We start from the raw sequence: 16689 nt of genomic DNA, 5'->3' as shown, positions 1-16689 counted from the left end.
TAATCCTCAGCCAGACTCAGAGCAGAAGCCAGTCCTGGCAGGTGGGCTGCCCTTCCCCAGGTGGCCCCAGGGCCTCTTTTCAGGGTGGCTTTCAAATGCCTGTGGGCTCAGGGTTACCAGACACCAGCCGCTTCCCTTGTTCAATGCAGTTACCATCAGCTGAGCCCACTGCGTCCAAACAGTTGAGCGATTTCTACCCAACTGGCCACAAGCTCCAGGCACACTTGGGGAACATGGCCACATTTCTTGCCAGCCAGGGCTAAATATGGACACAGCACACCGAGCCTGGCTGCTCCGATTTCCAAGATGCCAAGCCTCAAAAGAAAGCATAACCTCTTTAAAGCATTTACAAATCACTACTACACAGAAAAGAAAAAAATCCAGTGCTAAGTAAAATAATCAGAATTGACGTCACTGATGTCTGCTCATCACTGCCCATTCATTCAGGATGTGCATTTTAAAAGAACAAATAATAAATCATTTGTTAAACAAAAGTGTGCTGCATGTAAGGCTCACACGCACTCTACTGCCCTCTCAGATGCCTCCTGGAAGTAATCTGCCAGGCGGAAACCACACCCGGAGGACCAGGCGGAGCATTGCTTGGGCTGAGCAGACAAAAGATGGATGTATGGATGTGTGGCAGTGAAGCAATAGCTTCCTGCCTGCAGGTCCCACTACAGGTTGGAATGCGCTTCTGTGTAAACAGACAAATAACCTGGGCTTTCATCTTAGCAAGCAGATGGGGCCCCCATTTCCTGAGTCCCTGCAACATGAACAGTGTTTCAGACACAGGAGAGAGGGAGGAGTGATGGGTCCACGAGAGGACAGCACAGAACAGCAAAAAGACTCACCACCTGCTGGCGACATCCGGAGCAAGTAGTGTGGCCCTGGGCAAGCCTTGCTTTCCTCATCTGCAGCTGACATCAGCCTCAGGTTCTAAACAGGGAGCTCAAATTGCTCACCAAGCTTCCCAAATATAACATCTAAAGCACCAGGGTAGAATTTAACTTTGATTTTTGGTGAATCGAAACACCTGTACAGAAAATATGTTTCTGGTTATATTAAAACACGAGGAACATTATTGAGAAAACAACTAGAAAATGCATAAAAGTGGTTTCTTTTTGTATTTGACAATAATGCCTTTAAGGGCTGCTCCATCGTCGTGCAATGAATTCAGTTTCCTGCCTACACCATCGGAGCTGAGCTGTGTGCCATCCTGGGCACTGCCCCGCACAGGAGGCAGCGCAAGGCAGAAAATGAAGCTTTCATGCAATCAGGGCCCTCGCTAGGACTCTTGAGATATTTTACAGCCCACGGAGTCCTCAGTTAAACTTCTCTCCCTCCTGAAGACAATTCCTACATTTCCCAGGAGGGCCAGTTCTTTGCAACTTTGTAAAAAGGCTCTTTTGTGTTACTTGAGAAATCCACAGGTCTACTCACTCAGCAACTGTCAGCAGCCGCTCCTTGTGGGCAGGCCCCTGCTTTGCTCTTGATGTCATTGTGCGTTTCCTCTGATTCTGCCAGAATGACGACTCCTAAGCCACCCCCGGGATGCGGCTTGCACAGGCAGCCTTGATTATTTCAGCCTTTTCCCCAAGGTGCCATTTCCACCCCATTCAATAATCTACATTGCCTCCATGTCAATTTTCTCTATTTTAAAAGGAAACTTAAAATGTAGTGCTCTAAGCTTGACCAAAGTTTTGAGACAAGAGTCATGGGTGCCAGAGAGAGAGAGCAGGGTGAGTGACAGTCTATCTCCCTGTGAGAGGTTGACGGTCACCACCCAGAATTTCATGAGGCCATCCCACCGGCTTTGCAAGTGGGAGCACAGAGATGTCACACCTCCTGTTAGCCGACTCCGGTTGCCCTGGCGCAAAACCACGGGGCTTCAGTTCTCACCCTCATCCTCTCACCTGCATGACCATGTCACCCAGCCCGCTGACTGGGTGGTGTCCCCATGAGGCCTTGACACATCTGGCACACAGCCAGCAGGAAGTCCTTTCTCAGCCTCACAGCTGAGGGTGCTGGTGTCCCGCATGGCAAGGGACACATCTGGACTTCATGAGCCTTGTGTTTGGAGAAAGGAGGTCAGGCAAGACTCTCTGAAAACTGAAAACAATGGTGTGCACACATACATTTTTCTCCAAAACGAATCCATAGTCTTCTTTAGACTCTCAAAGAGGGTCGTGATTTAAAACGGGTTAAGAATTGCTGCTCCTTAAAGGCATACAGGTGTTTGAATAATCCCAGAGGTTCCCATCTCTGATGTTCCGTCCCTTCTGTCCCTCGGCTCCAACTCTACTCAGACAACTGCTGGGCCCAGGCAGGACATACTACTTCTCACTGTTGGCAAGCAAATGGAAGCCCCCTGTCTGGAATGTTCTAGCTCTGTCAGCTGCCAAGGAAACATCTTAGTAAACCAAACATGCTCTATTTGCTGAAGCCCTTCTAGGTCCCCAGGCCACAGGCTGACCCCCTCTGTTCCACCTCCCTTTGCATCCAACATTACCACTAACTGTCCCAGGCAGTTAGCATCCACAGGACAGCATCCCCCAAAATGTCCTTGGACTTACAAAGAGGCTAATGCCTGATAAACCCATTGTATGCCAAAAATATAGGAAGAAAATGTATTCAATGCCTAATAAACCCATCTTAAGGTTGAACAATTAAGTCAACAATCGTAAGTTGGGAGCCATCTATATACTGTAGGTACTCAATAAAGGTTTAACATTTCCACTTGTCCCTTCTAAATGATCTTACAGAATCTTAAATACTACTCACATTTGATGAAAATCAAGAAATATCCTTTGAAAGAACATCATTGGCTAGCTAAGAATAGGCTGCACTTGGCACAACACAGCACAAAATTATTAAATTTCTGTTTTTTGCATTTTTATATTTCATTGGGCCAGAATCAGGACTTTGCTCAAAGGAATTTAAATGGACAGATTGATAATAGTTCAAATAGATGACTGAACTTTAGCTGATGTTTGCAATGTAGGCAAAAAGTAATTTATTGAATTATCAATGTGCTTAATAAGTGCTGCCACTAGCTCAGGAGAAGGGGATGCTGAGTCAACAGCAGCTCAAAATTAAGGACAAGTTACTGTTTCAGAATGTTCTTTCATCCCATACCTAAATGTTTAGTTGTTTATGAAACCAAAGTTGCTTTCAGAGTCATAAAAATCATATACTGAAAACGTGTTCAATAAAAGCAATAATTTGACTAGTAACAATGCAAATTTTGAGATGAATTGAAATAACGTAGCTGAAAATGGAAGTTTCTGTTTGATTAGTAAACTTTACAGTGCACCAAAGATTGTAAAGGGGCTTTATTTATATATAGTTAAGATGCTAAAATATTTTCTTCTTTGGAAGAGCATTTACGTGCTTTCTATTCATTAAAATAAGTACCATAAGCAACATTTTGTTGGCTCACATTGAGCTGCTGGAAATCCTTGAATGCAATAAAAAACCCACAAATATGCTGGCCTTTTATTAATTCATACGGATCACTCCACACCTGGTAGTTGCAAGAGAGCTATTGCTTCATAGAGTCACAGCGTCCAGGTCCAATCATTAGCTCTATGTCCTGGCATAAGGATATGTCACCCTGGTGTGAAATTGTCCTGGGTGGTGCCTTGGTCCTTATCTCCTGCCCACATGTGCCAGGGACACAGCTCACATTCCAGGTTGAAAGGGAATGCACAAGCTCCACTGACAGGCACTGGAAGATAAAAGCTCAGCTCCTAACAGGAGCAGTGTTTCTCTGTGTTTCTCTGTGTTTCTCTCTTCCTCTCTCCCCTCTCCTGTATGTAGAACAGTGGGAAAGTTCACTGAAGAAAGGGAACATTTAGAAAGAAACACCAACATCTGTAGGAAGTATTCTGTGCTGAAAACCAACGCTCAGCTGGCAGGTCCCTCTGTAATCTACGAAATGGGCTGGAGTATTCTCTCTGTTCTATTCCATAGAGAGAATCTACTGAGTCTTCAGGAGGGAAGTGGAGGCCTAGTTACCGCCAAAGACCCACCCATCCTCAGTCACAGCCCAGCCTTCTGCTGGGTTTGTAACAAGTGGATCCATCCGGAATAGTGAAGAGCAGGGCCAGTCCGGGGAAAAACTGCAGTGTAAGAAAACCTGATCACCAGTGTCCTCAAGCCAGTTCTGAGCCTCTGCTGTCCTGTGTCTTCACCAACAGAGAGTCAGTCAACACCAGGACCAAACGTCAGCAACCCCCGAGGAAACACAGTTCTGCTCTCAGGGTCACGTCCACATACTATGTTTCCAACAGCAGCATGAAAAGTGACAGCCCATGACAACATTTCAAACAGACCAGAGGGTGAGGAGGGGCACGGTGGGGTGGGGGCCCAGGGCCAGGACATCAAATTGTGTCAGTGTCAATGGGTGTCTACTCTTGAGACAGTTCTCCCTGAACAGCGGAGGAAAGAAAGGCCAGAGCTCCCTGAGTTGAACAAGGTCCCTGCCAGGACAGGAGCAGTCCCTGCCTGGACTTAGCAGGTGTGTCCACAGCCCTCAGAGCACACTTGGGCACATTAGCCAACGAGTCAAGGCCAAGTCTGCCGAGAGCAAACACGTCTGCACTGCAGACCCATTAAAGCCCTATTATAGAGGCACAACCCAAAAGACTCCAAGTCCTTTTGGAGTGAAAGACAAAATAGAAAGACTTACAAAGGTCGTTTGAAATAATACATTGTAATCAAGTAGTTACGTGATAGGACACTCAAAAGTCTCTGCTGAGAGGAAAAATGGAGCTAATTTTCTCTCTGGTATAAAAAACAGTGACTAATGTTCAGCTGGAAATGTCCAAATGGATTTAAGGACATTAGTAACCAAAAATTATGTCTGTGTTTGTAGAATAGAAATTAAGTGACTTGCCTTGAGGCAAAATGACCAAGCCAAGAAGTCAGAGCCCGGATCAGCACAGGCCTCTGATGCCAGTCCAGAGATCCCTGACCTCACGTGACACCACCGACCTGTGCTGAGCTCTGGGCCTCCACATGCTTCCTCCACCCATCCCCATGACAACCCCTCTGGTAGTGTCATTGTTCCAATTACCCTCGCCTCCCCCAGAACCTCAGCACAGCAGCCCCTACCTGATCCCAGTCCTCCTGCTCCTGAGCCCCTGCTCTGAGCCCATTGGAAACGAAGCCCTGTGGCTTAGATTTGCTGCTGATGTCCAGAAAGAGTGAAATCACCGCTGGGAGAACCCCCTGCACTTGGCATCCTCCACTGTGACCTGGCTGGTCCCCTCCTTGGTCTGTCTCTTCATCTGTCTGTTCCTCCACTCCATGTACAAACTCCGAGTGAGCACTGAGCCTCCAGCATCGTGTGGACAGCAATCACCCCTGGGGGCCGAGGGCACAGGGTGGAAAAGCAATGCCCGATACTATCGGTCCTGCCCTCGCCCCCCTATTGGACCAAATTTAGTGTTGCCGGCAGCCAGACCTGGGGCCAAACATGTTTTCCAACCAGTTCTTCATTTGTTTCCCTGATAATCACTAACATCAAAACATTTTAGGTTTTTAGCACATAACCAAGGATTATTTTTTTTCAAATGATTCTCTACCTTGATGAAGTTTATATTTGAGAAGAAAAGCGATTGTTCCACACTTTTTGCTACTCGACACAACAATATACAGTAGCAGACTAGATTAATCAGATCTTGATAGCGTTTGAAGATACTTCAGACGTCCTTCATTTTATTTGGTCTCTATTTCATTGGGAAATAGAGACCAAAATGTTTATAGAAAGACCAAAGTCTTTCTATAAAATGTTTGTTTGTTTTTCTGAAATACAGCATTGTTAAGAATTTTTATTTCATAAGTTTAGTCAGCCCTCTTTGAAGTATTTGTATAGTTGAAGGAAAGAGCTGAGCCCGCATTTCTGCAGGTGAACCAGGTACTATGACACTTCAAAGGCTAAGGACCACATCAAAACCCCCGTGAGGAGCACCTGCCCTGGTGTAAATTAGGAAAGAGCCATGAGAACAGAGAGAAGAAAAGGAAGCCGGTTTGGCAATCCCCAAACTAGTGGTCTCCCAGCCCACATGTGGCAGCAGTCCCCCGCCCCCGCTGCTCACCTGGGCCTAGAGGAGGATTAGCAACATTCAACAAAGCCCTATTACTTCGGGTGCAGCTGATCTAAAGTTCCAACCATCTAAGGTATTACCCAACACTGTGCTTTCGAAAAAAAATGCAAGTAACAAAATTATGAGAAGTTTACTCTTCAAAATAAACTTTGATACATCTGGGGCCAGTAACTAAAATAACACATTAAATGCACTGGGAGCCTAGTATCTCTCTATCTAGGTTGGGATCCAGAGCTGGGAGAGTTGTGGCCCACGTGGTGACAGAGAAATGGGAGGCAGCCCAGCCTTGAATCTGGCTGTGCACGGTCACAGCCCTTCCTGGACCAAGGCAGGGAGGCTGCAGCACAGGAGCCAGGAGGGTCTCAGAGATGTCCTGCCAGCCCTTCTCTTTGGAGGTGAAAAAAAGTGGGGTCCTGAGAGTTTCGGAGGCAGGCTGCAGCCTCACAGTCCCATGTGCTGGTCTAGAAGATAGAAGACACTCTCTAACTCTGGTTCTGTACACCTTATTCTAGACCACAGTGCTTTTTTGGTGCTGAGTTTGGTTTGTGTTTGCAACGCCTCGCACCCAGCCTGTTTTAATTCAAGTTGCACTTCTGCCTCATCAACCACTGGAACACAGGAGTCAATGGTGCAAGTTGAAGAATGGATTCATTCACAGTAAGTGATGACAGCCTGAGATTAAAGTACTTAATCATGCAAAATTTACATAATCATCTATATTGCCATGCAAAACATAGTTATCTAGCATGTCACGCCATCCTGGTCTGACCCACCAACCTGGGTGGTGCTCAAAAGCTCTCTGTTAATACAGACTTTGGCTTGGTTCATCTACTCACTCAAACTTCACTGGTTCTTAACACAAGCAATGCACAGTGCTAGGTATTTTAGGAAATACTAACTACAGTTTACTGAGTGCCAGGCATGTACCTTGTAACTTGCAAGTATCATCTGTGTCCCTCACAGTAGCCATGTGAAGGGGTTGACATAATCACTCTCAGTCTAGGAAAGAGCACCATGGCCTGGGATTTTGAGTCATGTAGCCCAGGTGACACCGGAGACAGAATTTGAAGCTATACCTGAACCCAAAGTACAAGCTCTCAGAGACACACTCCTACCCTAAAAGCACTGGCTGCCTGGTGGAGGAGATAAACTATCTGAACAAGTGAACTGGAAATCAAAATAGAGTCCAGGGCTTTGCGACAGGCACACATAACTTCCTGTGGAACCAAGAGTAGAGAGATTAGTCTCAGGCAGGGGGCAGGAAAGCCTCACGGAGACTCAGGCATTTGAGGGGGGCCTTGCCATATGAGTAGGGGTCCCTAAGATGGAGATAAAGAGGAAGGTGATTGAGAACAGGGGCCTGGGGCCTGCATTTGGAGAGCATGAGGACTTCGGGGAAAAAAACTAAAGTGGATCTTAGAACACACAGTTTATGTCCTACTGATATTCACATAGTAAGAAGGCCAGTCCTAACACATTTATATATTTCTGTTTGGCAGTAGAAACTCTGTAAATGTAACTGAAACATTATGAATGAAAAGGACACATCAGACCAGGGCGTGGAGGGCAGCGTCAATCACGACATGTTGCAGCTCCCAAACCTCCTCCCTGCACAGTCATGTGTCTGTCTGGTTCTAAAGGACAGTGTGTGTGCAGCATCTCCAGAAGAACTGGCCACATAATCCCCAGATGGACCATGCTCATGATTCAAATTCAATCTACACACACAGAGATGGGCGGCTGTCTATCAGCCACAGCTGACATCCACTAAAATATAAAAACTCCCGTCAGCACATGAGCTTCTCGAAGTTCTCACTTCCTTACTTGTTCGCCTGCCCGACAGGCAGATAGTGGCTGCTCAGTGAAGACACAACATTGTCCTCACAGAAACTACAGTCCAGCAAGTCCTCCTGAAGCCATGGGGAGGTGGCGCGATGCGACAGGGAAGGAAACACTGGGAAAGTGCTGGTGGGGGAGGGCAGATTCCAAGTGTGCCTTTGACATGTTGAATGGAAGGGCATTTGCTAGCCTGGGAGAAATGTCAAGTGGGCAGGTGGGCGTGTGAACCGCAGAGGAGTGGTCTGAGTTAGAAATACAGAGGGTGCCCCCCAAAAGTACACACATTTTAAGAAAGGAAAACACTGTATTAAAATCTCAATATCAGCATTGACCAAAAACAAGAGATGACTACAAGTCACATTTGACGACTGCAGTTGTAAGAGGTGTTCAAAGTGGTTACCTTCCGCGTCCACACACTTCTGATGACAGTGAACTGCTGCCTGAGCAACGCTGACCAAAGTGTCCACTCGCATCACTGGGCATCGCTTTCAGTTTCTTCCCAAAGTGCCGCCAGAGTAGCCAGTTTTCTGAGGTACACCATATCCTTTATGGTCCCTCACAGGTAGAAGTCAAACGGTGTTAAGGCGGGAGATCGTGGGGGAAACTCTACCGCACCTCTTTATCCTCTCCTGTCTTGACTGTCCTGTCACGTGGCTACGCTAGCATTCATTTGGTCAAACGCCATCTTTTGAGCAAACATCATACTACACACTGCTACTGTAATTCAATTCAAGAAGTAATACATAGATAATATCTCTTAAAGTAAGTATACATTTTTTGGCATCCCCAGTCTGCTTCTGGCCTGGAGAAAGGAGATCTTGATAAATGGTGGCACCTGACCCTGGGATCGTGGCAGTGAAGATGGCCTGAAGCAGACCACTGAGGCTTGTGCTTCTGCCATCACCCCACCACACCTGCACCTACTCGGGGGTCAATGACTTGAATGCATGTAGTCCTTGGAGGGAGGAGGTCACTCTTCAGGGCACAGAGCCCCAGACCACCTCCAGGCTTCCATGGAGGTCGGGCAGGCACCCCACACAGAAGTGACAAGTGGCCTCGGCGTGTGCCTTGTGAACATGACATTGCTTTATCCTTACCGCCCAGCCCCCCTGCCCCCGTAGGGGCTCCTGAAAGCATCACAGGGCGACAACTCCCTCCTCGACTTCCCTCAACTGCTTTCCTTGGGGTGCTGAGGGAGTATGTTATTAAACCAAAACCATCCCATCATCTAACAACCTGACATCTTGCAGAAACAAATCTAATTCCTAGCTCACGTCCAAGATTAAGTCTGTTGGGATGGGGAAGGGGGTGGTGCTGACTAGTCAGCATCACTAACACCAGTAAACAAGGAACTTGGTCCCCAAGGTCACAGTCAGGGGAAGGGCCATCCTAGGGGATCTTCCCTGTAAGGGTAGACCCTACCTCTTGGGGCTGTTTCTCTGGCAATTTGCTCCCCAGTGGCCCCCAGCCTTCTTTTTGCAATGGTGCCCACCCTGAGGGCTGAGTTGCTCAGGGGGTCAGAGGCCTGCCTCAGCCCCGGGGGCACCCTGTCATGCCTTTCTCCTGCCAGTGTCCCTGTTGGGGAAGACCCCTCCCCGCCCCCCCACACACAGTTTAAGTGGGCAGAACTTCATCCAGCTTTGGGGCACAAAGACCTCCAGATATCCTGGTCTAAGGGGCATCTGGGGTCAAGAGCACAGCGGACATGGACACAGTAATTTTTGGAACATGTGACCATCCTTCACTGGTTTTCATTCAACTCAGCTACACACTCATTCACTCTACAAGCACAGAGCCATAGTATTCCTTCCTTGAATTTAAGGGATTTAAACTCTGGTGAAGTGGTGATAATTCAAGATGAACCTGTATCATAATTGGGCAAGCATAATTGTCTAACCTTTCTAGAAAGGTTTGCCATGCCTGGAAGGTATTTAGGTCAGGTCCAGCACGGTCTCCAGCAGGCTTGGCTCGGCCTCACCATCCCGTGGGCTGCCCAGCCTTCCCCAGATGGTCCCAGGGAGCGCGCGGAACCGGCACCGCGCTGGCCTCTGGCCCCAGGAGCTCTGTCAGGTCACAGACCCTGCAGACCGTGGTAGTCGGACCGGGCCCACCTTCCAGGGTCTCGTGGCGCACCTCCCAGCCCCTGCGTCACCCTCTTTCACCTTCCTGCCTGGGAAGGCAGGAGGACCCAGCCGCACAGCAGCATCCTGCAGCTCCCGGACCCTCCCGGAGTTGACGCCACTGAGGAGCCACTTTCTCCAAAGGCTCTCGTCTCAACCCCCGCGTGTGCGCGGCTCCCACACAGCCGCTGGCAGCCCCTCTCCGTCTCGCCCGCTTTCACAGCCGTCGCCCTGTCGCCGTCCCCGCGCAGTCGCCACCCGCGGACACACGCTCTCTCCTGTTTACCGAGAGGAAGAGTGGGACCTGCGGCTGTGGTCGCCAAGTTGGGCTGGGGACTCTGGGGCAGGGGTCGCGCTGAAGTGGCCCCGGTCGCCGGTACCCGGAGGGCCGCCCAGGCGGCCGGAGCCAGTTCGGGACCCGGCAACCGCGCGCTGCCCCTCCCTCCCGCGGCGGAGCCCGAGGCCTCGTCCCCGGCCTGCCCGGGCCCCAGGGCGCACGGCCACCCGCCCGCACCCACGAGCGCCCTCACCTCTGGGGGGCCGGTCCAGTCGCGCCGATAGCGCCGCCGCGGCGGCTCCGCATCTCCTGGGCGTCCGCCCGCGGTCCTCCGGGGCGCACCACTGTCCCCGCCGGGCGCGGAGGAGGGTCTCGGGGGCGCGCGGAGGCAGCGGGGTCCCGGCGCCGGTTGCGTGGCTCCTGCAGCCTGCCGTCCGCAGCAGAGCAGGAAATTTGTCCGGCCGGCCGGTCCCGCCGCCTCCTCGGCTCCAGCTCCCGCTCCGGCTTGGTCTCCAGCTCCGGCTCCGCCGCGGGGGCGGGGGCCCTGGCGCTGCGAGGAGCGGGGGCGACGCCTGGTGCTCGGCGCGGGGAGCGCACCCGGGGCGCGCGCCCCACTCGGGGTGCAGCCCCGCCCAGCAGGGATGGCCCCAGGCCCTGAGCGTCCTCTTACGCAAGGCCGGTGCCCCCTCCAGGAGGCACCCGGCGAGGCTCCAGCCCTCTGCCGGGACCCAGCCCCAGGTGCGTATGGAGGGTGTCAAGGTGTGACAAGCATCAAACCAGGGGGAGAGAGAAGGCAAAGATCATATCCAGACTTGGCCCCGTGCATCGAAGAAGTGGCCTGGTTGGGGCAGCTCTGGGTCTCACAGCTCTGCAGGGAAGTGCGGGGCACCCTGAATTTCTTCTGGTTGGAAAAGCTGAGAGAGAGAGAGAGGTGAAGTCCCCGAGCCTGGTGGCCTCCTTCGGGAAGAGGGAGCGGGGACGCCCGCGTGGGGGCGTCAGGAGGGCTTACCTGTCACTGAGGTAGCCTGAGGCAGAACTGAGTGCACCCCCAGAAGAGGGAGAAGAGCAGCGGAGGAGAGGGGCTGGGCCTGCGGATCTCATTTCAACTATTTAGGGGGGTTTCAGGGAGAAGGGAATTCCCTTGGAGGATCAGAAAGGACTCCCAGTCTGGGCTCTGAACCTTCATGCTGTGCCCTCTAGGGTGGGCCAGGACTCAGCCTTCATCAGCAATGCTGCCTTCCGTGGTAGGCTTATGAATGAATGGTGAGAAACTGGTGCTTAGGTGTGTCACCCCACCTTGCATGATGCTGGTGGCCTGCTCCAGACAGAGCTACAGACCCCAAAGACTGCTGAGGGGGTGGGGGGTGTCTCTCCTGGCTGAGCTCACTGCATGGGCTCAGAATGTGGCTCCCCTCCCTGGGGAGAAAGGGCTGTGAAGCCGAGGCGAGGACTTCTCTGCTCTCTGGGCCCCTCACCCCAGTTCGCCCTGCTGCAACCCTGGCTGCTTCCTCTCAGGCCCAGAGCCCAGCTCCTTCCTGCCAGGGACTTGTCCTTCCATGACACCTGGCTCCTCCTTAATCATGATCTCTGCATGACTCCCCTGCACCCTTCCTCTGCCACTCTCTTCCACACTCCCCATCACAGTTTGGGATCATTTTTGAGTTTCTTTATTTGTCTGGTGTCTCTCATCCCCTCTCCCTCTCCCCCCAGCAGCCCAGGCCCTCCAAACGTCTCATCCTGAGCTCCCAAGGCAACCCTCCTGGCCAGGAGGTGCTCGGGGAAGACACATGGGCTGGCAGAGTGTAGCAGAGCAGCATGGACCCCAGCAGGTAGCAGCAGGCAGCCTTGTGGCCCAGGAGCCCAGAAGGTGGGTGATTCCCTCCTGAGCCTGTCCCCAAGGAGCAGCCCAGGTTGAGGTAGGGCCAGGTAGCCCAGCGATGTCACACAGCTTTAGGTTTTCTGCTGTTATGGCCTGGGGAGCCAGGCTTAGGGACATGAAGGGGATAATTTCAAAGGGCTGATAAGCACAGTTTTGCTTGTTAACACTGCAGGGCTGGGGAGGCATCTGCTGTTGGAAAGTGAACAGCCTTGGGAACAAGATGGGAAGGCAGATGGCTCTTCTCTCCCAGTGATATCCTCTCTGTTGGACTCCAAAGATTCTTCTAGGGATTAAGCAATTTCCCTCAACTTCTTCCAAAGTCTGTGGGCATTTTCATCCCACACAGCTGTGGGTGGTGTTGATTCTCCCATGGAAGCCACTTCGTCCTTCTTTGCTGCGTGTGTTTCACCTGTCCTGGGCTCAAGGCCCTGTGGACATCAGAGCCAACTCCCCATCCTCCTCCTGGGCTCCAAGGAGCTCCCCCATATGGCCATCCTGAGTGGCTCAGCACATCCTATCTTAGGACCCTTCTTAAGTCTGGAGCTTCCTGTCAGCTCCTTGAGGATAACGCACTGGCCATCTGATCCCTCTTGGGTCTTGCAGACACCTGCTTGCTCTGCTGACTGTCCCTCTGCACCACACAGTATAGCTGCCTCCTCTGAAACGCTGCTAGGGGAGTGTCCTGTGACTGTCAGAATGAATGCTCCCTATGTGTTTCGTCTCCCATCTTACTCCAAGACCTGGCCTTTGGATTTCTCTGCAGAAACTCAGATAATGCTCATCACACTTAAAGTGCTCAATAGATGTCAATTAAACTTAAAATGCGGAGGCCAAAAATGCCCCCCAGGAAGATAGGCTAAAAAAGGGCGAAAATCAATGTGTGGAAAGCAAATAAGAATTTGCCTTTAAACACAACAGACAAATAATAACATAAAATCATTCAACTGTAGAAGTTAAAAATCAGGTCTTGATGACTGATCGTAAGGCAAGGCAAGCACCAGAGTCATTCTCGATTTTGTTCAGGTCCTGTGTCCACACAGAGGTAACCAGGATGGTTATTCTGATCACTAGACTGTACCACGATGATAACTAACAGCCCCAGAACTTCCTATTTTTGCATTGCCCAACCATTCTCTCTCTTCCTCTTTTTCCAAGTTATCTACAAGAATTACCAGTCATTTACCCACTGAAATCGAGAGGACAGGTGCTTTGCTGGAACATTCCTCTACTCACCTGGAAAAAGGATAGCTGTGCCCTCCACTAGGTCCTCACATTTTAACTCTTTTTTTTTTCCTATTTTTTGTTGATGACTAACTTTCACGTATTATGTAGATAAAGTCAAGTGCATAGTGAAAGGCTAGTGAAATGTGCACATTTCTCAACATGTTGACCATTTTCGTCATTCTAGAAAGTTCCCTTGTGCCTTCTCCCAAAATCTGACTCCTGCCAAGACAACCATTGTTCTGCTGTCTATTACAATAGTCAATTTTGCCTGACCTGTGTCTTCACATAAATGGAATTTTATGGCATGTGATTTCTAGTTTCTTTCATGCAGCTAACCCTTTTTGAGATCCATCTTTCAATGCTTGCATCAGCAGTTTAGATAGTGAGTCTTCTTTCTCTAATTGATTTAAAATTTTTTTTCCTTGCCGTTGTTTTTTAGAAACTTGATTAAAATATTTCTTGGTGTGGTTTTCTTTGTGTCTGTACTTCTTGAGATTACTTGAACATCTTGGTTTGTAAATATAGTTTTCATCAAATTTGGAAATTTTTCAGCCATTATTTCCTCAACAAGTTTCCCCCATCCTCTAGTTCTGGGACTCCAGCTATATGTACATGGTATCTCCTAGTGTTTTCCCACAGGTCACTGATGCTTTTTGCATTTTTGAGCCTCTTTTGCTCTGTGTGTTTCAGTTCACACAGTTTTTATTGCTAAGTGTTTAAATTGACTGCTTTTTTCTTCTCAGTGCTAAATATTCCTCCGAGTCCCTCCAGTGAATTTTCCATTTCAGATGTTGTATTCTTATGGCACAGCATTTTTGTTTGGGTATTTTAAACAATTATTTTAAATTTTTTTATTTTTCTGAAGAGGTCCCTGTGTGTTGATGTGTATTCACCCATTCTTTTAAACCCTTTAATATAAGCATTATCACACTTCAGAGTCTTCTGCCTGCTAATTTTAACATCCATGTCATCTTTGAGTGGGTTCTATTGAATTTTTTTGATACTGATCGTTTTCCTGCTCTTTGACATGTTTTTTCCTTTATTATCTGTCATTTCTTACTGTTTGTTGGATGCAAAATTCTTGAGAGTCTAGATGAGTTTTAGCTTTGTTAAGATATGTCTGGAGAACCCTTACTCCAAGGCTGAAGTCCCCAGTTTTAGGACAGTGTTTCTGAGGTCTGGACCTGACACCTACAGCATTTGGCAAGGGCTTCCCTCTCCGGCTGACTGGAACTTTAATGTCTCCCAGCACAGAGCAACCTCTGGAATCCCCATGAATCTCATGGCCCCCAGTAGAAGTTTGAAGACAGGCTTCAGAGAGTCCCATCCTCTTAATGCTCAGCTGAGTGTGGATTGAAGACTGAAGGGGATTCCCACAGGCTTCTAGAGTACCTTTTCTGCCCAGCTTTATTCTGCTTTGCACCCTGCCTCCACATTCCGGCTTCTCCAATAGCCATAATCTTTGATTTCTATTCCTCGGCTCAGAAACAAAGCTGCTCTTGTTTGGGCTTTGCTTCTCTGTGCTGTAATTCAGAAGCTTCCCCAGGCAGAAAGCTGAGTTTAACGCTGTGCTCACCTCACACATTTCCTTTCTCTCGAGCATCACAGCCTCCCCTGACAGACAAAGCAAGCCTTTACTCTGTACATACTGTCCATTACAGGTAGGTAAATATACAAATAAAACGGTAGGAGAATAAGTATGCTGTCCATTGCTTTGTCATGGTTCCAATTTGATTTTCCTCCGTATTTTAAATAGTTATTTCATTGTTCTGTAATTATCTTCATATATCCCTTCCCCAGGGAAGAGGCTGAGTCTCAGTCACTTTTGCATCCTCAGCACCTAGCAAGTACCTTAAGTGGTGCTGAGTAAGTAAGATTTTGAATAAATGAATTAATGTTATATATGACACACCCAAGTGCCAATGCACATTTTGTGTCATGTAGCGTTCAGAACTGCAATTAGTACCTACCGTAGAATTATCTAGTTATGTTATTTAAATGGCAGTTTACGTTGTACTTTTTTATAAAAAAGTAAAGAAAACACAGAGGCATGGCTTTCAAAATGCAAAAGGTTCAAAAAGTGAAACAATGAGAAGCTTAAGTCTTTCTTGTTTTTCTCTTTCCCAATCAATTCTCCTCTCCTGAGACAAAGTTAGCTCCTGGTTTCTCCTCACTCCTTCCAGAGGAGTCTCAGGCATTTATGAATTTTCTGATACCTAAATTTTAGGGTAGGATTATTTTTCCATACTAGTGCTTCTAGAGCTACTTGATTTGTGTCAGTCACTGCCGCTGTTCTGTGGAAGCACCAAAATGTATTTAACTGTGCTGCGGCTGTAGGCCACCAAGATTATTCCTGGTTGTTTTCTGGTACAAAACGCTGTGAGGAGCAGCCTTGTCCATGTCATTTCACAGATGTGAAAGTGTGACTGAACTTTAAGCCCTTGGCCCCTGGGAGCAGGTGAACCATATATCACATACACATGTGCACATAAGTGCTTTGGAGAAAGATTGTCACATTATCACACGTGTAAGCATGTAGACAAGTGGCCATTCTACTCACAGTGGGAAATACTACTAATGATTTCTTTCCTTAAATGAATAATAAAAATAAGTTAATTCCATCTACTAAGCAAACGGATGTGTAGAAATTAAAGCTGATATCACTGGAAGGCCAAGGAATAAAATGATTCAGGACCTTCCATGAGCTGTGTTTGAGAAACTATATGAGCTTCAGCAGATTTCTGGTAGAATGTAATGACTGACTTTTTTTATTTCTCACCATGAAATGAGTGCCCATAATCCACAGAACATTGTCCCTTGTGGGGTGATCTAATATTCCCCTAGTTTTTACCCTCTATATACATGTTTTCAGTCTGTTCTAGGAATTGAGGGAAAAGCTGGTAATTAGATATAATGCAGTGCTAAGATTTTAAGGAAACTCAGAAAATGAAATACAGATATCTATTTGTGGTTAAAGCATGATAGAAATTTAGTTTTTAAGTGTTTAATTTCTTAAAGCATTGTAGTGTTAAGAATGGTTTCTATGTATTCAAAAACACTGTTTCTTTAATGGAAAAGTGTGATCATCTCAAGCTAATCTTTCTATTCAAAGAATTGTAAAGTATGTATAAACTATTCATATTTTATAATGAAAGCATAGATGTAAGTACATGAATTGATCATTTAAATTAATAAAATAAATCCTAACATGTAATCTAGAGCTCTAAAATGCATATTTGT

At 48.2% G+C, this 16689-nt stretch overlaps 1 protein-coding gene across 2 annotated transcripts in view; it reads right to left on the bottom strand.

Annotated features, from left to right (window-relative positions):
• PTPRE (protein tyrosine phosphatase receptor type E) overlaps positions 1-10863 on the bottom strand; it is a 158750-nt gene extending 147887 nt beyond the window's left edge. The window contains exon 1 of one of the 2 annotated variants that reach the window (XM_053584639.1): positions 10600-10863. Coding sequence is in view for 1 of the 2 variants with exons in the window: in XM_053584629.1 (XP_053440604.1) it covers positions 10600-10652 (53 nt within the window). In the remaining variant the exon portion in view is untranslated. The remainder of the gene's footprint in view (positions 1-10599) is intronic. The other variant, XM_053584629.1, reaches the window with a different exon arrangement.
• Positions 10864-16689: the final 5826 nt, after the last annotated feature.

This window comes from Nycticebus coucang, chromosome 3 (genome assembly GCF_027406575.1).
Source record: "Nycticebus coucang isolate mNycCou1 chromosome 3, mNycCou1.pri, whole genome shotgun sequence".
In the NCBI taxonomy this organism is placed as follows: Eukaryota; Metazoa; Chordata; class Mammalia; order Primates; family Lorisidae; genus Nycticebus; species Nycticebus coucang.
Note: the sequence above shows the minus strand (reverse complement) of the source record. Positions and strands in the feature narration are given on the sequence as shown.